The sequence below is a fragment of the Aspergillus alliaceus genome (genome assembly GCF_009176365.1).
Source record: "Aspergillus alliaceus strain CBS 536.65 unplaced genomic scaffold BDW43scaffold_32, whole genome shotgun sequence".
NCBI lineage: Eukaryota > Fungi > Ascomycota > Eurotiomycetes > Eurotiales > Aspergillaceae > Aspergillus > Aspergillus alliaceus.
The window spans coordinates 207,053-227,736 of NW_022474715.1; the positions used below are offsets into that span (position 1 = coordinate 207,053).

The 20,684-nt window shown below is 48.9% G+C and overlaps 4 protein-coding genes across 4 annotated transcripts; 2 read left to right on the forward strand and 2 right to left on the reverse strand.

Annotated features, from left to right (window-relative positions):
* Nucleotides 1–145: 145 nt before the first annotated feature.
* BDW43DRAFT_281619 (E3 ubiquitin-protein ligase SSM4) lies at nucleotides 146–5,351 on the forward strand. The gene is made up of 2 exons (XM_032042529.1): nucleotides 146–3,618; nucleotides 3,684–5,351. The coding sequence occupies exons 1-2, from the start codon at nucleotides 312–314 to the stop codon at nucleotides 5,243–5,245; spliced, it is 4,869 nt and encodes a 1,622-aa protein (XP_031898621.1). The 5' UTR covers nucleotides 146–311; the 3' UTR covers nucleotides 5,246–5,351.
* Nucleotides 5,352–6,023: 672 nt separating this feature from the next.
* On the forward strand, nucleotides 6,024–10,411 carry BDW43DRAFT_133265 (uncharacterized protein). Its single transcript, XM_032038217.1, has 2 exons — nucleotides 6,024–9,536; nucleotides 9,594–10,411. The coding sequence occupies exons 1-2, from the start codon at nucleotides 6,200–6,202 to the stop codon at nucleotides 10,001–10,003; spliced, it is 3,747 nt and encodes a 1,248-aa protein (XP_031898622.1). The 5' UTR covers nucleotides 6,024–6,199; the 3' UTR covers nucleotides 10,004–10,411.
* BDW43DRAFT_133297 (acetyl-CoA carboxylase ACC1) lies at nucleotides 10,394–18,081 on the reverse strand. The gene is made up of 3 exons (XM_032038218.1): nucleotides 17,670–18,081; nucleotides 17,433–17,603; nucleotides 10,394–17,359 (listed from the first exon to the last, which is right to left on the reverse strand). The coding sequence occupies exons 1-3, from the start codon at nucleotides 17,835–17,837 to the stop codon at nucleotides 10,820–10,822; spliced, it is 6,879 nt and encodes a 2,292-aa protein (XP_031898623.1). The 5' UTR covers nucleotides 17,838–18,081; the 3' UTR covers nucleotides 10,394–10,819.
* Nucleotides 18,082–19,004: 923 nt separating this feature from the next.
* Nucleotides 19,005–19,439, reverse strand: BDW43DRAFT_281628 (uncharacterized protein). Its single transcript, XM_032042530.1, has one exon. The coding sequence runs from the start codon at nucleotides 19,406–19,408 to the stop codon at nucleotides 19,220–19,222; it is 189 nt and encodes a 62-aa protein (XP_031898624.1). The 5' UTR covers nucleotides 19,409–19,439; the 3' UTR covers nucleotides 19,005–19,219.
* Between the last annotated feature and the right edge of the window lie 1,245 nt (nucleotides 19,440–20,684).

Genomic DNA, 20,684 nt, shown 5'->3' on the forward strand with positions numbered 1-20,684 from the left:
TACCGGCAGTTGTCTTTCCCTCCCACTTGTGTAAAGTACTGTATCCACACGTGAGATCACATGTGGCGTCAATGCTGAGTCATCGTCTCCTTGGGTCCTTTGGTCTGAAACAAACTAAACTTACATTGACGCTTGTCATCATCTTGAGTATTATTTGATTTTGATGGTGAGAGGATCTCCATAGATATCCTTGGTTTCGCCATCTATACGCCACGTTCCTAGCCACCTTGGGACTTGGGCATTCTACGAACATGGTATCTGGTTATCGCTATTAAGGACGATCGGATCGTCGACCGAAGCTCGTCAAAATCATGGAGCCCGACCAACCTTCTAACTATGCTGGAAGGTCTTTTCCAGACCTGATGAACGACCCATCTTACGCTACAAATTACAAAGGAAAGGAGAGGGACATGGAGGACCCTGATACTTGTCGGATATGTCGAGGCGAGGGTACAGAAGAAGAACAGTTGTTCTACCCTTGCAAGTGTAGTGGCAGTATCAAATTTGTGCACCAGGCTTGTTTGGTAGAGTGGCTATCGCACTCGCAGAAGAAGCACTGTGAGCTGTGCAAAACGCCGTTTCGCTTTACGAAGCTATATGACCCGAACATGCCACGAGATTTGCCAACGCCCCTATTCCTAAAGCAACTGTTGGTTCATAGCTTTCGTACTGTTGTGACATGGCTGCGGTTTGTTCTCGTTGCGTTCGTCTGGCTTGGATGGTTACCTTGGTCTATGAGGGCAATCTGGAGAGCACTATTCTGGCTTGCGGATGGCCGATGGTCGGGCGCGGATAATGCTCCACAAGGACCAGTTCAGCAACGTCTTTCTCAAGTAAATGCAAATGGCACTGCTTCGCTTAGTGCTGCAGGTGCTGCCACAAATTCTGCTATGGCTTCTATGCTTCACGCGAGTACGGCTGATATGCAGCCCATCCCGTCGCCAGCATCATCAATGTTCAGCTTCTCGGCAGGTGAACCGCTACTCCTCACGCTTGTAAAGAAGGCGTTTTCCACCCTTTTCTTTCCTACGATATCTTCAAGCTCTAGCTCGACAACTGGAAAGGCTTCAAACATAACTGTAGGGTTTTACAAGCAGCGACGTCCCTCATGGCTTTCCGATGTTAAATTTTTGAATACATTGACACCGTCTCCCACAATAAATAACATTGTCATCGACACACTAGAAGGCCAATTGATTACGTTACTCGTCGTCATCTCGTTCATCCTAATATTCCTTATTCGGGAATGGGTTGTGCAGCAACAACCGATGGCCAATATTGCGGACGGAGAACGAGAAGCAGCTGTTCAGCTAATAGCCAATAATCGTCCAAATCAAGTCAACGACAACCTCGATATTGGGGAACATGCACCTCTACATCCAGGGGAAGAACAACAAGGTTCGGTGGCTGGTGAACATGATGACCATTTCGATCATGATGACGATGGCTTTTCTGATTCTTTAGCGGAGATGGACTCGCCTACCAGGCACATCTCAGTTGAGGACCACAATTTGTCCCTCCTGGATGTTATGCACGTTGATGGTCCTGGTAGGTCGGCCTTTTTGCATCGCAACCCTGAGAGTGATAATGAATCAAACAACGATTTTACAACGGAATCAGCATCTCAGATCAATCAGGTTTGGCCTGGCGTGGAGACATTCAGAGACCTCTGGTCACGTGGCCACGGTGACCCTGAACAAGTTTTAAGGATTATACGTGAAGAAGGCCGTCAGGACGAGCTCAGCTGGGTTGTCACGGCGATGATGAAGCTTCAGCGAAGCGATAGTCCTACAGCATCCTGGACACGTAACCAAAGCTCTCCAGATCCCTCGAGTTCCGTTCCGCGTGCACATGAAAACGAGCCCGCAGGTCATAACATAGATCCTTATGCCGGACCGTCACTGTCAAGTTCTCATTTGAATACCGAATCGCCAACACCTGTCGGTCAGCCTTGGGATATTGCAAGCCCGCACTTTGGAAACGATGTTCCCCTGGATCAATCCCAAAATGCCTTTGCTTTCAATTTTTCTCACTCAGGACTTAGAACTGAAGACAATCGAGAGCGGCAGGCAGATGCTCATGACTCTGCCAATGATGGTGTTGAAGTTCCTCAGGGTATCATCTCTCAAGATCAATCAAACACAAACAATACTGCCAATCAGGATGCCGAACCAGTCGAGAACATACCTACCTCGCCACAGACGGACCACGATACGGTTGTACCTCGCAAAAACCTGGCTACTAGACTCTTTGACTGGTTTTGGGCCGATGTCACTCCTGTTGATCAGGCCCAGGAGCCTCCGCCGCCGGACGAGGAACGCATAGTCGAAGACCCTGCAATGGAAGAGCCATTTGTGCCCTTACAGAATAATCGACGCCCCGCCAACGCTGGTGCGCAGGAAAATCAAGGAATATTTGCGGATGCCGGACTTGACGGGAACGATGTTGATGCTGTCGAGGATGGTGATGATCTAGAGGGGATTCTAGAACTTATTGGTATGCAAGGCCCAATTTTCGGCCTTTTGCAGAATGGCGTGTTCAGTGCGCTTCTCATATCTTTCACGGTTTCCATCGGAATCTGGCTGCCTTATCTTTGGGGTAAAATCGCTCTTGTCCTTCTGGCCAACCCTATACAGCTGGTATTTGGCGTCCCGATGACGGCGATATCAGTCTTTGCGGACGTTACACTTGACACTCTTATTGGCATCTTAGGATATACCATGTATGGGGTCAGTCTTATATTCAAACTGTTGAGTCCTCTTAGTGCTCTGCTTCCTCTGGGTGACTGGGTCCCGCATACGAAATCTATCACCAGCGCTTCACTTTCACTCATCGACGCCAGCAGCCATCGGCTAGGAAACGTGATTAGTTCCTTTTTTGTGTTCCACGAATCGGATGTTCCCGTGTTCTCGGTCCTTTCCCATCAAGCATTGAAGATCCACCAGGAACGTATCAATACTCTGCTTCGGTTGTGCATTGGGATAAGCAAATTTGTGTTGTACGACTTCCCTCTCCGCTTGCTTGCAATTGGAGTACCTGATATCCAGTCGCTTAAGCATAGCATCGTCGGTCTTATTAGCTGGCTGACCCAAGCACGTGGCTATCTTCATGAATTTGGAACCCAGGTACTCTTCTCAAGCAATGCGAAATGGTTTAATGCAAGCGCGACAGAATTGAATTCAGGTGCCATGACTGTCGATTACGAATTGGTTGTGTGGGACACAAAGGATCGTGTAATTGCGATCATAATGGGCTATCTCTTAGCGTCGACTTTGGGTCTCCTGTACCTCCGTATCACTGGCCTGGTGTCTGGTGCTGACCGGGGGCAGAGGGTCGAAGGCATAGTTGCCGACGTACTGCATCAAGCTGGTGGAGTTATGAAGGTCATCCTGATCATCGGGATTGAAATGATCATTTTTCCTTTATACTGTGGTACGCTACTTGATGTTGCCTTGTTGCCTCTATTCGAGAATGCTACTATTGCGTCGCGCGTCGAATTCACAGCATCATCTCCGCTCACCTCTTTATTCGTGCACTGGTTCATTGGCACTTGTTATATGTTCCACTTTGCTCTTTTTGTCTCTATGTGCAGGAAAATCATGAGAAACGGTGTTCTTTGTGAGTTTTCTTTTCTTCTCTTCTCTCCTATTCTCTCAATAACGCATACTTATGACATGCCATAGATTTCATCCGCGATCCCGATGATCCGACCTTCCATCCCGTGCGCGATGTTCTGGAGCGCAATGTTACTACGCAGCTACGCAAAATCGCATTTAGTGCTCTTGTATATGGCGCTCTCGTCATCGTCTGTCTCGGTGGTGTCGTCTGGGGTCTGTACTACGCCTTTGATGATGTTCTCCCTATTCATTGGTCCGCCACAATGCCAGTTCTTGAATTCCCCGTTGACCTCTTGTTCTACAACTTCCTTCTGCCGCTCGTGATACGATCTATTAAGCCTTCAGACGGATTGCACGGTCTCTACGATTGGTGGTTCCATAAGTGCGCACGCTTTTTGCGCCTGACCAACTTCTTTTTCGGCGAGAGGCAGTTAGATGAGGAAGGTCACCATATACGGCGGACTTGGTGGGCTACGCTATCACAGGCAAAGGGAGACATTGATAACCCTGTGACTGATAAAGAACAGCGACATGCCACTAATGACAAGCGTGCTGACGCTTACTTCATTCGGGATGGCAAATTTGTCCGTGCTCCTGCATCTGATCAGGTTCGTATTCCTAAGGGTAATACTGTGTTCTTGCAAGTGTCCGAATCAAATGAGAGGGTTGATGGAGCTCCCGACACGAATGACGGATTACATGGCCGCACGAATCCCATGTTTACGAAAGTTTACATCCCTCCCTTCTTTCGCACGAGGATTGCCGCGTTCATTTTCTTAATTTGGGTGTTCGCAGCCGCTACTGGCGTAGGCGTCACAGTTATTCCATTGGTCGCCGGCCGGAAGATGATGTCGTTGCACTTCCCCAACCGACCGGTGAATGACATCTATGCTTTCTCATCAGGCATCTGCATAGTTGGAGGTGCTGCCTATCTGGCGCTGTATTGTCACAGCAGCTTTTCAGTGGTGAAAAACTGTTTGAGGCCATACCTCCAGTCCCCTTATCAGGCTTGTCTCGGATTGATCAGCGTTGTATCCAATAGCCTTCGCCTCATATACATTGCTTTAGCCTTCTCGGTATTTCTCCCCTCAATTTTTGCTCTGGTGATGGAGCTTTACGTGTTGGTTCCAGTGCATACGTACCTGGACGGCGCACAGACACACGTCATTCATTTTGTGCAAGATTGGACCATTGGAGTACTCTATGTTCAAATGGCAATCAAGTTTGTCCTGTGGAACTCCACGTCTCGCCCAGCAGCAGCCCTTGATGGCGTGTTCCGCGATGGTTGGCTGAAGCCGAATGTCAAACTTGCCACGCGAGCTTTATTGCTTCCCGTCATAGTCCTTACAATAATTGCAGTTGCCTTGCCGTTATCCGGTGGATTCCTGGTAAACTCAACTGTATTTTATTCCACTCCCGAGGTCCACTTCAAGGTCTACCGTTACGCATATCCTCTCACGATGTCTTTGAGTCTGCTGCTTTGGCTTGCTTTTCTCGTACATCGACAAGTGGAAAGGTGGAGAGTCAACATTCGTGATGATGTGTATTTGATTGGAGAACGACTGCATAACTTTCGCGAGAAGCGCGCCAAAGATGTCGGTGTGCCCCGACGAGTGATCACGGGTTGATGTATATTCGCTCCAGTTTCAGAATCTTTAGATAGGAAACGATCATAGTTCTTTTGAATTGTGTATATGCTATGATTAAATGAATAGACACATTTTTCCTCTTTCATTCTTGTCTAGAATACCGTTCACCTTGCGTGTAAGGTTGTATGTTCGGTGGCTGCCTGATACTTTTCTTCTGCGGTATCAAGCCAAGTGGGTCTCAACAAGCCTTTTTTCTGTATCATGCGATGGCATCCGGGTCACATTTTATTGTATTGTATGTATGCATGTACATACCCTTGACAAGGTAAGATTCCGTACAGAGTACATGTTTTAAATACGATCTGGGGCGATTTAGGTCTGGTGTAACGTGATCGAGTACTACCTTCTTCTAATAATAATGAAATATCTGAACTACTAGTGCCTCTACAGATGTCTAGCAGAGATGACCCGTCAACTAACAGTACAGCTCGACTGGAACCCCGGGAATAGTGAATAGTCATATGGTCCCTTGAAAGATCTACGATCTAATCTGTATCATGAGCTTAATCATCTGAAATAGGCTTGGATGTGGCTAATTCAGGCCATGCACGGATGCCATGCATGCGCCACCCCTAGGGGACTAAGCCAATCATGAAGCATGAGCTTGAGACAGAGAATCACGGCTGCCTGCCACGTGATGCGCCAAGCTTGCGCGGACTTGTGGCTTGGCGATGGAGGCTTTACTGCACTCGCCACTCCCTATTGGTTAGGCAACAGAATTCCTGCCCACCTTGAATCTATTCTTATTCCTCCTGTTGCTCTTTTGCCCCTCGACTTTTGATATCAATCAACGAAACAATTGTTAAGATCAAGCACTCTTCATTCCAAACTTTCGGGCCATGCATTGCCACTGGTAACGGCGGTTGGTTATCTGCAATGCTCTGAATCCCTGTTAAGCCTTAACAATTCACCCCGGACAGCCTGCGCGCCAAGATGTCCGTTCTCCGTCATGGAGGCTCCTACCTCCAGCGACGCCTTACCAAGATGTACACAGATACCAAGACCTCTTGCGAAAGTGTGACGACTGCTTCAAAGGCGGTTGATGACCCAGAGCTCGTTGCTCTTCATCGGAGTTTTGGAACACAGAGGGACAGGCTTCTGGCATGGGGTCTCGATTGGAGTGATGCTAGCGCTGCACAACCGAATGATATCGACGAGTCGCTAACACAAGCTGGCTTCAGCGATGTTGTTGCCAGTGTCATGTCATCTATTCAAGAGCTTCTCAATGAAGCAGAGCGTCTCCAACACGCTGGTACTTCCGACCTACCCCCCAAAGGTGCCCGGTCAGACCCGCCCTCGAAAGATGGTCTTAGAAGTCTGCCGGTCAAGACTCACTGGACCAACGAAGATATCAACCGTTCTAAACATCTCCTCGCCGACTTGACTGCTTGCATCGATACCCTTTATGACCTCTCCCGTTCACGACGCAACATGACATCTAGTGGGCAGTCGACTACCAAGAGTCGGTCACGGCAATACCCTGGCTCTACAACGGAGGGTTCCATCTATAAGGTTTTTCCGGATTCAAAGTCATACCATGGCACTTCGCTTGACACTAAACATCCCAAACCACATCAAGATACACTCGATTATTCGCCTTTTTCCAATCACGGCGCTGCAACCCTCGAAAAGCCACAGCTTGATAAGTCATTCAGCAAGATATCCCTCACCTCAAACCAATATGTCATTGATCGTTCGGCTTTACAGCTTTCTGGTGGATCCCACGACAACAGCCCCCCACCCTACGAAATGGTAGCCGCTTCCACCAATTCTCGAGCCATTGGCCGGATGAAGACCTCGGCATCTCCTTTCCTGCGAGGTACAAAGGACTCCACTGTGACCATCTTGGTTGAATATACTCCTATGATGCTTGAAAACTCGGGGGCTTCTACCGCACCAGGGGTTCAACGGCTGGAACGCGTGCATGACACCCTCGACCAGCTCATCCAAAATGCTAGGGTCTCCCATCTGGGCTTGTTGAAGTTTCTCGGCTATTATGTTGACATGCCAAACTCTCGATATGCCTTCATCTACCAACTGCCGATTGACTACTTTCCTTTCCTGCGCAACCCTACCGATCTCTTAAACGGGCTCAAGCCCAAGCCTTTAGTGTCTCTCTTCCAGTCGGGTGAAGAGTATCAACTACCTAACCTAGAAACCCGTTTCCGCTTGGCCTATGATCTCATAATGGCGGTTTTGCAACTGAGGAGCCAAAATCTCGTGCACGGAAATATTAACAGCAGCAACGTCCTTATATTCCCTGGGTTGACAAATTCAAACTCTGATGAAGTTGGGCTCACGGAAAACCTGCGACGCCCTTACTTAACTTCTTTCGCTCAATTCTCTGGGACCGGTTCATCCCCTGAACCTCTTTCATCCAGCATGTATCGCCATCCTGATGATAAAAGGTCGTTAGGTGATGATGCCGCCTGGGCATATGATCTTTACTCACTTGGGCTGGTATTAATGGAAATCGGTCTATGGACGCCCATCAGCCGTTTGTGGAAGATGAAATACAACAATTCTATGTTCAAGCAACGGATCGAAAATGTTTATCTGCAAAAGCTGGGTCCTAAATGCGGTAGCGCATACCTTCATGTGGTACAGCTTTGTCTGGATGCACCCAATTTTCATCTTTCAACCCAACCGTTCGATGATTTCAGTCTTAGGGTTCCCCAGACATTCCACTACCCTGTGCTAGACCTTTCGGAGCCTGACAGTATATTCTCGTTCTCCATGAACTTTATTTACACTATGTCTAAAATTACTTGGTCCTGCTGCAGGATCGACCTTTTTTCGGCACCGGGGGCTGAGGAGCTAGACGATTGCCTCCCACTTGCCCTTGTCCCCGGCTCAGATGCATCTGCAAAAGAGCCAATTAGGGACTATAATCCCATTCCCGAGCCATTTGTTCCATATACCGAACCGTTCGCCACGCTTCCCACTACCGAAATGAAACTGTTGAGGGAAAAAATGGGCTTGGAAGAAAGGAAAGCACGGAAGAGAACATTTAAAAAGCTCACCAACGTCGAAATACCTCAGGAGCATCTCAACGAGTGGAATTTTCAGATGTTACCTCGGCTGAGAAAACTTCTGCAAAAAATTCTAAAAGATTCATCAGAGTCATGCGGTGTCACTCTTATGATGACAGGCGAGAATCCTGAAATTGCTAGGACGACAATCTGTGTAACTTGTGCTAGCGCGAAAAAGGTCAGAGCTGCTTTGAAAAAGTACTTCATTCTCGATAGTGATGATTGGGATTTAATCGTTCTCCGAGGCGACATCCAACGATCAAAAGTCCCACGCAAGAAGCGTCGCAGGCCAGCGAAATCTGGTCCAATCGGAACCGATATACCTGCATCTTCTCGTCCGGACCCAAACCCCTTATATCAGCCCCGGCCGCTCTGCGGTGCGTCCATAGGCGCCTTCATGAATGAAGAACACTTGCCTCCTGTAACTTACGGGGGAGCTATTCTAGTGGATGGTATGCCGTATGGTATGACCGTACATCATATGCTGGAGTCACCCAGTGACCAGGAGGATGAAGAGGATGAAGACCCCGGTGCTCCTCTGCGGTCGTCAGCAGCCAACTGGCCTCCGGATCCAACACCTCAAGAAGCAGAGTACATGTACAGCTGGTGTGACGAAGATTCGTCCGACCTTGAACTTGAGATCTCAGAAGACGAGGACGGCGATGATAATTCCATCTCTCTTAGCCTAGAAGGGACATACGATGACTTCAACCTCTCTGATGGCTTTTCTTCGGATGAAGACGCATATGACATTGATGAGGATGAAGATACGGCATCAATAGGTGACACGGCTGGCATTGATCCGGGAGACGAGCCTCCATTGTTCGTAACCCAGCCGGCGATCGATGACGTCCATGAGGATTTCTTCCCATGTCCCGAAGATCGTGATGATGAGCATCTAGCCTCTCACTCTCTTGGCTTTATTCATGCGTCTTCTGGTGTCAGGCGCTGGACAAGGAAAGGGATCAAACATGAAATTGACTGGGCGTTGATTAAGATCAACGATGATCGAACCGATCCACGTAACATAGTGTTCAATCCACGTCCCAGACAACATACTGAGACTATATATTTGAACGATATTGCACGTCTAGAAGATCTTGGTGGCTTGAAAGTGCACTGTCGCGGTCGAACCAGTGGCTTGGAAACCGGGCAGATATCTCGAGCGATGACAATTGTCAAACTCCGCGGCCGGCAAACTTTTTCGACGAGTTTCTGTGTAGACGGGAACTTCGGTGGTAAGTAAGCATGCCCATAAGTCCTTACTGCGCTGAATTTTTTCTAACATACTCCAGTCCCCGGCGATTCAGGAGCATGGGTCTTCGAAAAGTCAACCGGTCGAGTATGCGGCCACGTCCTTGCGTGGTCCGCGAAAAGCCACACGGCATACATCGCCCCAATGGAAGTCATGTTAGAGGACATCGCCCGCACCCTAGACGCGACATACGTCAGTCTACCAGGCTATCCACATGAGTCTCTGGCGTACCCGACGCCCGGTTCTTCGCACTTTGAACCTCAAAACCCAAGATATCGTGCTCCGCCCCCACTACCAGAGCAGCTTCCAGTTGACATCGGACGCCTGCGTCTGGATGACCCTAGCATGGGCCCGGTGCACCCCAGCCGAGCTCGACAAGTCTCCACCCCTTATCGAGGAATGCCTCCGATCTTGACACCCCCCCGCAGCTTGGAAAGGCAGCTAGCATAGGCTTTATTCCTTCTTTTTGCTACCATTTCAATATCCTCCTATTATCTATACCCATTTCTCTCCCTTATTGTTTTCGTTTCCTATTTGGGCTTCTTATACGTCGTCATTCATGACACTTGGGTTCTGGGCAGGCATTCTGATGTCTCTTCTTCACCTCTTTTTTTATGGTTATGATTCTACATGAGTGGATGGGAAAGAAATAAATACCCCTTTGCGCATTTGTTAAATAGCTTTTAATCTTACTCCCCGAATGATGGGCGAAATACTTTATTTTTCTTTATGACAGTCACAACTTTTCCTGAGTTTGCCTCCTTGGCAGAACAACGATCATTTGTGCTCTATAGGTGGCAATAGAGAAGCATAACTGAACAATCATTCAACAAACCTCCTTACGTCCTATGCCTGTTTCTTGTGATCCTCAAGTAATGTCGATAGTGTTAATAAGGATCTACCTAGCTTGTGCTTTCAGATATGGATTTTTTGCTGATTTACTATTGTTCTCGACCTCCCGCTTACGGTAATGGTGCTCCCAAGCAACTGGAGACCTAGGGATGAGGCTAGAATCGATAATCTGATGTCTTGGGAAATTATATTTGTATTTTTAAACAATGTAATGAACAGATAAATACCATCGAGAAATAACAGACATCAGCAGCATTATATGCATAACAAATCACAGAATCATAACATGCACCTCCTGAAATCCGAAACCCAGAAACCTGCCTCATCCATACATACCCAATGCTCAATTGTATCACTGTTTATGACAAAAGACGTTAAGATGATTCCACACACTTCAACGATTGAAATATGGGCTTATTGCGAAGAAAGGTACTTAAGAACAGCCTCCTTTTCTTCAACAGGGAGCATGCTCAGAACCTGTTGGACACCCTTCAAGCCACCTTCCTTGTTGCCGATAAGCAATTGCGCGACCTCTCCAGCAACAGATTCGGTCTTGAGGGCCTCAATCTTTGTCTGGATGAGCTTCTTGTTTTCCTCGTACCACAAAGCCACACGTTGATCATCATTCTCCAGTTCATCATGAAGCATTCCAGTCCAGGTACGCAGAGTATGAAGGTGAATCGAGCGAGCAGATTCGGTAGAAGAGACGTTGCCGGCAGGGATGGTTGGGATGGCGCCGCTGCTAGCGTCGCGTGGTGCAGGGGACGGTGCTGCAGCAACCATGCGCTTAATGATTAGCTCCTCGCTGAGACGACGGCGCGCGCGCCAGTAGAAGAATCGGCGTGCGTTCTTCCAAGTGAGAGGCCGGCGAATAGTGTTCTTGGCCTCCATGCGGCCAGCACGATCATGAAGATCAGCAAATTGCAGAGCAATCTGCAAGTAGACGGGGAGAAGTTGCTCCTCACGAGCAGCCATCTTGGTCTTGATTTCTGACAACTGCTCCTTACTGAGAGATGGGTCCTCAAGAGAGCGACGAAGCTCACCGTAAGTAGCATCCAGACGAGCCATAGTGTCCAGCTGCTTATCACGGCGGTATTTGATGTTGACAATACCCTCAGGCTCAAGAACACCACCACGAGCTTCCTCATCAGCGTACATTTCCATCTGGTCTGGATTGATCGTTGGATCGATGACGACCCAGGAACCACCACGAAGTTCACCGAAGGGCGGGATGTAGACAAAGATAGGCTGCTCATACTTGACCAAAGCATCGACGATGTACGACCCATACTTCAGGACCTCGTTGTACATGTCGCGCTGTCCACCGGAGAAGCCTCTCCAGTTGGCTAAGATCATTACTGGTAGCTGCTCACCGTTGTTAAAGTCACGAAGGGCTTGAGCTGTCTTGTAAGCAGAGTTGGGGTACCACACTCCACCAGCTTCGGTGCTGATCATCTCCATCGAGTCGGGGTTCGCCGGGTCAGCTGGAGTGACATTCTCCACCGAGCGTGTCTCGACAGCAATAACACCCATGGGGATTCCACCTAGCCTTGCGCGACCAACAACAACAGTACGAGCCCATCCGCCCAGAGCTTCTTCGAAAGATCCCGCGTCAAACAAGCCAGGAAGGAAGCCCTCCTCATCCTCCTTACCGGCAATGAGCCAACGAGGGTCATATGGTTGCTTGGAAGGAGGATGGTACTCGATGTCACGGTCCCAGTTGTCCGACCAAGGACGGATAGGGTTCGGCGATCCCTTTCTGTCAGGAACAAAGGACATCCATTCAACAATCTTTTGCACACCTTCGAAGTCATCGTTGGCGGTCATATGGGAAACACCGTTCCTATACATGATCTGAGTTCCACCAAGTTGCAAGTTGGACGTGTAGACCTCTCTGCCCAACAGCTTGTTAATGGCCGGGGCACCGGTAAGAATAATCGGCTGTCCCTCAACTTGGATAGCTCTTTGTCCGAGACGGACGAGATAAGCGCCGATACCGACGGAGCGGCAGGTGACCAGTGTGATTGTGAAGATGTCCTCGTAAGCCTTGGAGGTGGCACCTGCAATGAGACCAGAGCCCTTGAGACATTCAACACCAAGGCCATCCTTAGCACCAATGACAGTGGTGATCTTGTGCCGTTCTTCGCCTTCGTCATTGATTAGCTCAGTAATGACTTCCTTCTTCTGGCTCGCGTCAAACTTCTTCTTGACCTCAGGAGTCAGGTAAAGGTATTTGAATCCGGCTTCGGGTCTCTCAGGATCATTCCAAGCAACTGAGAAGTATGGGATGAGCTCATCAGCCATTCCAATACGAGCACCTGAGTTAGCAGAAAGATAGATACGAGGAATACCAAGCTTTCTTGCCAGCTCAGTACACTTGTGGAAGAACTTGTCCTCCTGTGGACCAAAAGATCCGATTTGGAACGTGATGTCGTTCGCAACAATAATGAACCGCCTTCCACGGGGATACTCAGGAGTGCGGGCAGTCACGAGCCAACCTACCATACCATGCGTGTTCGTACCAGGGCCTCTCGAAATCTCTACCAGATTATCGGTATCATCCAGCACAAGCTCAGTGTAGTCGATACATTCACCAACAGGGGGCCGCTGCTCTGCCAAGGATGGCACCTTGGCGATAGCTTTGGTCCAGCTGTTCTGGAAAGCTTGTCTGAACAACTCTGGGAAATCGTACACATATTGAGTACCCATGATGTGAGCCTTGTACCGCTTAGGCTGGAGCCACTCCTTTGTAGGGTAGGGTGTGGAGACAAGGCGCAAGTGCATGGATCCGAGCTTGTTAGTACCACCAATGCTGTGGAAGACCCATTCACCCTTTTCAGACTTCTTCTCAATGTAGAGTTCCACCTGGATGATGAAACCATAGGTGTTGGTGATGATCACACGCAGTGGGTAGGGAACTCCGGTGGCAGGATCGGTACAGAGGATACGGATCTCAGCACCAGTAACGCGAAGTCGCCAGAGGCGACGACCGAAACGATCCAAGAAACCAGCCAGAGCCTCTTCCACATCCTTTGGCTGCAGGTTGAACACGGGAGAGAAGTTGATGAAGATGTGGTTCAAATCAGAGTTGTTGTTGCCAATAATCTCAAGAGCATCCAAAATATCGTTCATCAACCGGTCAGCCTCGGAGATCAGGTACTCGGCTGTAGGGATATCGTCACGAAGGCGTCCCGGACGCACCACAGCACGGACGAAGTACCGCTTGTCCAGCGCCTTATCGTCCGGGCCCTTGCCAATTGCTTCATAAACGTGAATGTTACGGTTCTCCGTGAAGACTGGCTTGATCTTGAACTTAGACAAACGGCCGAGTTCCAGTTGGAACGCCAGGGCAGGCTCGCTGTGACGGATACTCTCATCTTCTTCATACGCAGGCCCCCTAAACGTGTAATAACCCGGGTAGATGCCATTCTTTCCGCAGATGAAAGTCACACGACGAATACGACGGGCAAGCAATTCATCTTTAACATCAGCGAGCAGTCCGTTGATCTGGGAAACAATTTGCGTGTCGTCCAGGTCTTCAACGTCGCGAACAGCGATATTGCAGACACCAGTGAGCTCGTTGTCGCTTTCAATTCGCGGAGCTGGTCGACGCTTGCCCTCCAGGGTGGCAAGAAGGCCATTATCACTAGGCTTCTTGGCCTTTGAGCCAGCCCGCGGGAAGACCTCCAAAGCTCTGTGCAGGTACTCTTCAGCATCCTCCAAGTACTGGACAGGAAGAAGGACACCCTTTCTGGTAGGCTCGTTACTGCCATCATTGACCAGGTAAGACATGTCGCTTATAGAGTTCAACCTCCGGAAGGGGTTACCTTCCGCTGTTGGGGTGCTCGGAGTCGACGGATGAGTCGACGTGACACCGCCAAATTCGGGCTGTCCGAGCTTGTCAAGAGTGAAGTCCCATGAAAGCAATGGCGGCTCGCCGGAAGCGTGGTATTGAATACCCTTCAAGGTATATGCACGGTACGCACGGCGCACATAGACCTCGAGAGCAGCGAGTGTGACCCAGGCATCTTGGTGGACGAAGAAACGCGGTAGCACATCGAAAACAGTATATTTGGAATCAACCACCTCCTTCAGGACCCCAAAATCGGGTTCACGGTGGTCCCAGCCTGTTTCACCGTAGCGCGACTCAACAACCGAGGAACGCAGAATTAATTCCATCTGGGAGAGACGTTCTTCCAGAGAGGGGAGAGCGCACTGGATAAGGACCTCACGTGCTTTGAGGGTGACCTTAGCGGCAGATCTGGACTCCAGCTCTGTAAGCTTCTTGAGGATCGGCTTGAAGTGCTTGCCGACATTACCAACGCCAGGTTGGTTTGGACGGTACATCGCCAAAATGGCAAGAATCAGGTTGTTCTTAGCACCGATACGACTATGGGAAAGCACAATGTGAACAACGCTGAGGATATCATCCTTGTGCTCGTCTCTGAGCTTGAGAATAGCATCTTCATCACGGGTATTGCGGCCTGAGAATAGCTTCTCCACCTCGTAATACTGCTCCAAGAGGCCAATGAAGACATTGAACTCGTGGGTCTTCAATCCATCCATATACTTGTCAATGACTTGTTCTAGAGGTAGGAGGGTTGTCTTGAGAATTTCCGCATCGGCGGGGTTGAGATTTTCCTCAATGAATCGAGCGATAGTCTTCTGCAGCTGCTTCGCAGGGAATTCAGCCTTCCTGGCGCGCGCACGGTCAACAACGTTTTGAAGCTGCGCATCAAGTCTCTGAGGCATACGCGAGTGCAATGCAGAAGATTGAGCATTCCACTCTCCGTACGGAAGTTCGGGATTACGAAGGACTTCCACAAGCTCCTTGAGCGTGGTACCCATGATGACCTGGTTATCAAATCCTCGCAAAATATTTTCCAGGATGCTATAGAGCAAAAAGAACCTCTGTGGAGGCTTGTTACCCACAACCTGTGGTGGTCCAATATCTGGCAGCTGGCCGGTGAACGGCTGCGCATGCTTGACGCGAGATGGATCATCCAAGGCGAGAATACCGAGAATATCGCCAGCCTCCAAGGTGGCACCAGGCTGCTTGATCAATTGAACAATCCCATCTTCCTGGGCAATCAAAGGCATGTACATCTTCATCACCTCGACTTCGGCAAAGGCCTGGCCTGCTCGAACATGTTCGCCATTCTCAACGGTGAACTTAACGAGCTTTCCGGGAGAAGGTGTGCGGAGCTGCGTTGGGTCGTTCTCCTGCTCCAGCAGGCAAGTCTTCCCATCCACGCTGAGACGTGTGGCGGCTGCTTCCTCCTTCCAGTAAACATTGTGACTGCGACCGTTCAGGAGGACCAGCAAGCCACCGTCAGCCAGCGCGCGAACACCGACAGAGCATTTGGATCCGTTTATGAAAAGGTGGTAGCTGTCCAAGCTCGCTCTTGTGGCGGTGAACTTGTAGCGCGAACCCTCGTAGATGAAATCGACAGGGAAAACGGTCTTCAGAACATCCTTCGAGGGCACTTGACCCTTCTCAAGCCCCTTCCGGTACTCTTCCACACCTGCTTCACTAGCTTGATGCGCCTTAGTAACCGCACCACACAGCACGGCGACAATGGGGTCCGGACGTTCAGCAGTCAATTTGTTGGTGATCAACTGATCAAGCCATCCGGTCGTAATTGTGTTGTCTTCGAATGCAGGAGTCTCCAGCAGCTTAATCAAGTACTCGACGGTCGTCCGGAAATCACCACGGATACTCAATTCCTTTAAGGCGATAACCATGTGCTTCCGTGATGCCGATCGATTCTCACCATATGCGAAGATATGACCGAATTGACTGTCCGAGAAGCTGTGAATTCCCCCAGCCGTACCGACGGAGAAGTAACCCCAGACATTGGACGAACTGCGGAAGTTCAGTTCATGCATGGTACCACTGGAAGGCTTAAAGCCCTCGCCTGGATCTTCAGAAGTAATACGGCACGCAGTTGTGTGTCCCTTAGGCTGCGGGCGGCGCTGGGTCTTGTAGCTCTCTTCACTGGAAAAGTCAAAGTCGATCTCGGAGGACGTGTTCGGATCCACTCCGTAGAGCAAGCGGATATCACGTATCCGGTGCAGAGGAATACCCATAGCAATTTGGAGTTGAGCAGCCGGCAGATTCACACCCGAAACCATCTCAGTCGTAGGGTGCTCGACCTGGAGACGAGGATTCAGTTCCAAGAAGTAGAACTTGTCGTCTGAATGCGAATACAGGTATTCCACCGTACCGGCCGACACGTAGCCAACCAGCTTTCCCAGGCTGACAGCCGCACGCTCCATGGCCTGGAACGTTGTAGGCTTTGCGATCGTCACGGGAGCCTCTTCGATGATCTTCTGGTGTCGCCGTTGGACTGAGCAATCTCTGCCAAACAATGAGATATTGTTGCCGTATTGGTCGGCCAGCAGCTGGACTTCCAAGTGGCGGGCGTTGCCAGCAAGCTTCATAATGAAGATTGGAGATCCAGGGATTTCGTTTGCGGCAGCATTGTACAGGTTGATGAAGTCAGCTTCGTTTTCAACCTTACGAATACCTTTACCTCCGCCACCTTCAGACGCTTTTATCATCACAGGGAAACCGATTTCCTTGGCCTTCTGGAGACCTTCCTCTGGCGAGAAGGTGCAACCGCGGTTGTACACCTCGTCGGCAACAGTAACAATGCCCTTGTCATCGACCTTCACGTCGTCGACACCGGTTCCGGACCAGGGGATGCAAGGCACCCCGGCGTGTTGAGCGACAATTGTAGACGAGATCTTGTCACCCAATGAGCGCATAGCCGAGGACGGCGGTCCAATGAAGAGAATCTTCTTGGGAGACGCGGCGAGGGACTCAGGTAGTCGGGGGTTTTCAGAAGCATGACCCCATCCAGCCCACACGGCGTGGACGTCCATTCGTTCGGCAACATCAACGATCAGTTCAACGTTGGCATAATTATTGTTATTCGTACCCCCCGGAACCTATGTACCCCATCATTAGCGCATAGTTCCCTTTAAGCCCAACCTTGGAATTCAGGAGTAGCCAGCTCCATACCTCAACGTATTGGTCCGCCATACGGATATAATCCGCATTTGCGCGTAAATCCTCCGGCGTGGCCATCACTGTGAATTGAATGGCACGCTCATTGCCAAATGTTTCGTAGGCCCATTTCCGGACAGAGCGGATCTCTTTCACGGCAGCAATACCGTTGTTGGCAATCAGAACCTGCGCAAGATGACTGGATTAGATTCAAATGATTCCACTTCCCAAGCCTTGGTCGAATATGCTCACCGAACTGATGACCGAGTGGCCACCGTGTTTGGCCACAAAGTCTTTCACGGTACTCGGCGCGGCAGCTCCGAGGTGATTCCCACCGATGAAATGTGAGGGAAGATTGTAGTTGGCAGTCGATGCGCTGTCATGGCCGTTGGCTGTCGAGGTTCCGTTGGCGAGGGCCATGATGAAGATAGTTAATTATGAATTATGCAATTCCCATGCGATATATCCAGGTAGAATTTTACGAGATCAAAGTAGAGCTCAGAATGTAAGCAGGGCGGAGAGAAGATGGGAGGATTGCCTGGATCGTAGTGGTACAGGCGCTAGGTAAGAAATTAGAATAAGGATGATGTGAAAAAGAAAAGAAGTCCCTCTTTTTGGAGAAGTAAGCCTTCACGGAGTGTGTCAGAAGTCGTTAGAAGATAGAAGAGGTCAAGAGGGTAGGATGAGAGGGGTCTCCTAAATGTAGTAAGAAAGCAATGTCAGCAATAAGGACCGAGTACAGACAGGCATAGGTATAGTTTGGAGGATAGCGCGCTGGTGGCCTGGGGGCGAAAACGTCGCAAACGGCAGGTGGGCAGTTCTGGAAACCGGGCAGGGGAAGGAACAGGTACGGAACAGTAACTTTAGGGTGGTAGCAGTAGAATAGGGTATGGGGAGCCTTACCTTTTAATTACCAGCTCAACCACGGGAATATAGGGGAAGAAGAAGAATGAGAATCACAAAACAGGACGAAGGGAGGAAAGGAGAAGGATTAAATTGAACGTCGACCCTTCGTTCATCAAAACTATCTTGAGGTTTAGTTGTCGGGAAGCACTAGTCAAGAAGCGGTAAGGTAGAGAAGAGGCCAGAAAAAAAAAGAGCAGTGGGTCTGCACACCCCAACTTATTCCCAATGCGCTTGTTGGGCCCCATGACGTTCGCTTCCCACCACTTTCATCAACATTCTCTGGGATCCAATCATCTACCCGATGGACAGAGTAGAATGATTAGGTACCATTTCAGGTTTGGGACTTCCATCCTAAGGCCCCCCGGCGCCAATCAACGCATCGTGATTACTCTTTGCCCTTATCTTAGTGTGAATCCATAAATCTATGTTATATAGTTTGGGAAGACCACTCCATAAACTTCTTCATATCTGACAGCAAAACAAATACTCCAATTCAAATGTAGTCAAAACTCTCAATCATGAATCAATTAACAACACGAACATGTGAGTTTCCAATCCTGTACGCGGGTCCCGGCATTTTGCATTTATTTCGATGCTACTTGAAACTCTGTATGTAGTATCGAAGTATATCGTATTGGTCATCTGATCTGAGCTCAAACCCGAGTTGGTTTAATTTACAAGTACGGAGTACATTGGACTATGCTGATTCGTCCCTAATCCTTATACAGTAGCTATCCGCATCTGTGCTCTAGATATTGCACGTGCCATATTACATGTTCCTTGGGATGTTGCAAAGTGGCCCTTGCGGTCGGGGATATCGTATTCTAACGATAATAGTAACAATAATAAGTTGATCTGTCATATCTGGTAATCCTCTCATAACAGCCTTGTTATACTTACAAACTTATAAGCGTTCCTCTTCCTTGACGGATGCATATTCCGACTTCCTTCAATAACAGATTCAAAATCAAGATAGAGCAAAGAAGCCAAACAAACCAAAAAAAGAAAAAAGAAAAAAGAAAAAAAAAAACCATTCGGGGGATCTCACACGTATCTACTCTGTAGGCGATGGAAGCCAGAGCCATAAATAAGATATTTCATACCTGCATACAGCACAAGACCATCGTCGCTGACGTGGCTCACTAGTAGGTGAACTTGTTGTGGAAGGGGAAGATAAAAAAGACAGGTACTCCAAGTCTCCAACATAAACTCCATATACTTAAAAAGTACTCTAGATCTCATATTTAGTTCCGCCAAGACTTTCCAAACTACCGCAAGCCAGATCAGAATCTAGCCTGATTCGGACAGTGTTGACGTCCGAGTCCAATACCGTCCAATCTCGGGGGTTTGTGCCGTTGGGACCGAAAGTGATCGCCCTCATCAACCCTACCGCTAGTTCTTCACAATACTACATAAATTATAATATCCGCTTGTCTTCCGAATACCGATGGAGCCCGACCATTCGGTCTTCGGGCCCCTTTCCTGGAGCGTTTAATGCTTTCTGGTGATTTGACGATCGGGAATCATCTACCCGATAGCGTTGAGTTTGATGACGTGTGGAGTTCGAGGAATAAACCTTGGGTACAAGTCTTAGTACAGTGCTTAGGGCTATTCTCCGTTAAGTGACAGGTCCATTCCGAGTTCCACGTGATAGAACTCATACAAGACAAAGCCTTCGATATTCCCTATTCCCGGGCTAGGTAACTAGCATAGAACACATCAAATGTCAAAAAAAAAATTTTTGTACTGACCATTGATGTGTTTGTTGTAATTGCCAACGCTTTATATGATCCGTCATAGCCCATCAGCTTGTACGGCCGGATTTCCTTGGTTATTCTTCACTACCAGATCTGTGGGCTTGTTCCTTACTCCAAAAGGAAAGGGGCTAGTCGTCAATTCACTAGAGTTGAGACCATGACATAATATCCAGGTACGTCAATAGCATAAGGTCTTCTCAGCTGTCGGATCGGAACGTCCTTGCTTGCTATGTGGTCAGTGCCTGAAGTGGTATTGGTTCTTCTCCCTGGTTTAAGTGAAGGCCAGCCCCGCACATCACGATTCAAGTATTATTGTTAAAGACGCAGGTCTCTTGCTTCTTTCGTGGAGGGTAATCCAAATCGATGCTACTAAACTTTTAAACATTGATGCATCTAAAGGGACGGAGGATGGAATTAAATTGTCACGTTAGGTTATATTTGCGGCAACTACTATGTTTAGAGGACCATATCATCAAACTATAACTGGGTATTGTCTAACGCCTAGGGCAACACAGCAACAACACAGAAGAGATATACAACCAAAAGAAAAAGAAAAACGGAATGCTGAGTCACAGCTTGGACGCCGATGGGGCTCTCTCTCTGC

Excerpts from the sequence above, each read along its gene's own strand:
- BDW43DRAFT_281619 (XM_032042529.1), top strand. The coding sequence starts at position 312 with ATGGAGCCCGACCAACCTTCTAACTATGCTGGAAGGTCTTTTCCAGAC. Across the intron at positions 3,619-3,683 it reads CATGAGAAACGGTGTTCTTT|ATTTCATCCGCGATCCCGAT; the intron begins GTGAGTTTTCTT and ends GACATGCCATAG.
- BDW43DRAFT_133265 (XM_032038217.1), top strand. The coding sequence starts at position 6,200 with ATGTCCGTTCTCCGTCATGGAGGCTCCTACCTCCAGCGACGCCTTACC. Across the intron at positions 9,537-9,593 it reads TGTAGACGGGAACTTCGGTG|TCCCCGGCGATTCAGGAGCA; the intron begins GTAAGTAAGCAT and ends AACATACTCCAG.
- BDW43DRAFT_133297 (XM_032038218.1), bottom strand. The coding sequence starts at position 17,837 with ATGGCCCTCGCCAACGGAACCTCGACAGCCAACGGCCATGACAGCGCA. Across the intron at positions 17,604-17,669 it reads GCCACTCGGTCATCAGTTCG|GTTCTGATTGCCAACAACGG; the intron begins GTGAGCATATTC and ends CATCTTGCGCAG. Across the intron at positions 17,360-17,432 it reads TGGCGGACCAATACGTTGAG|GTTCCGGGGGGTACGAATAA; the intron begins GTATGGAGCTGG and ends TGGGGTACATAG.
- BDW43DRAFT_281628 (XM_032042530.1), bottom strand. The coding sequence starts at position 19,408 with ATGGCTCTGGCTTCCATCGCCTACAGAGTAGATACGTGTGAGATCCCC.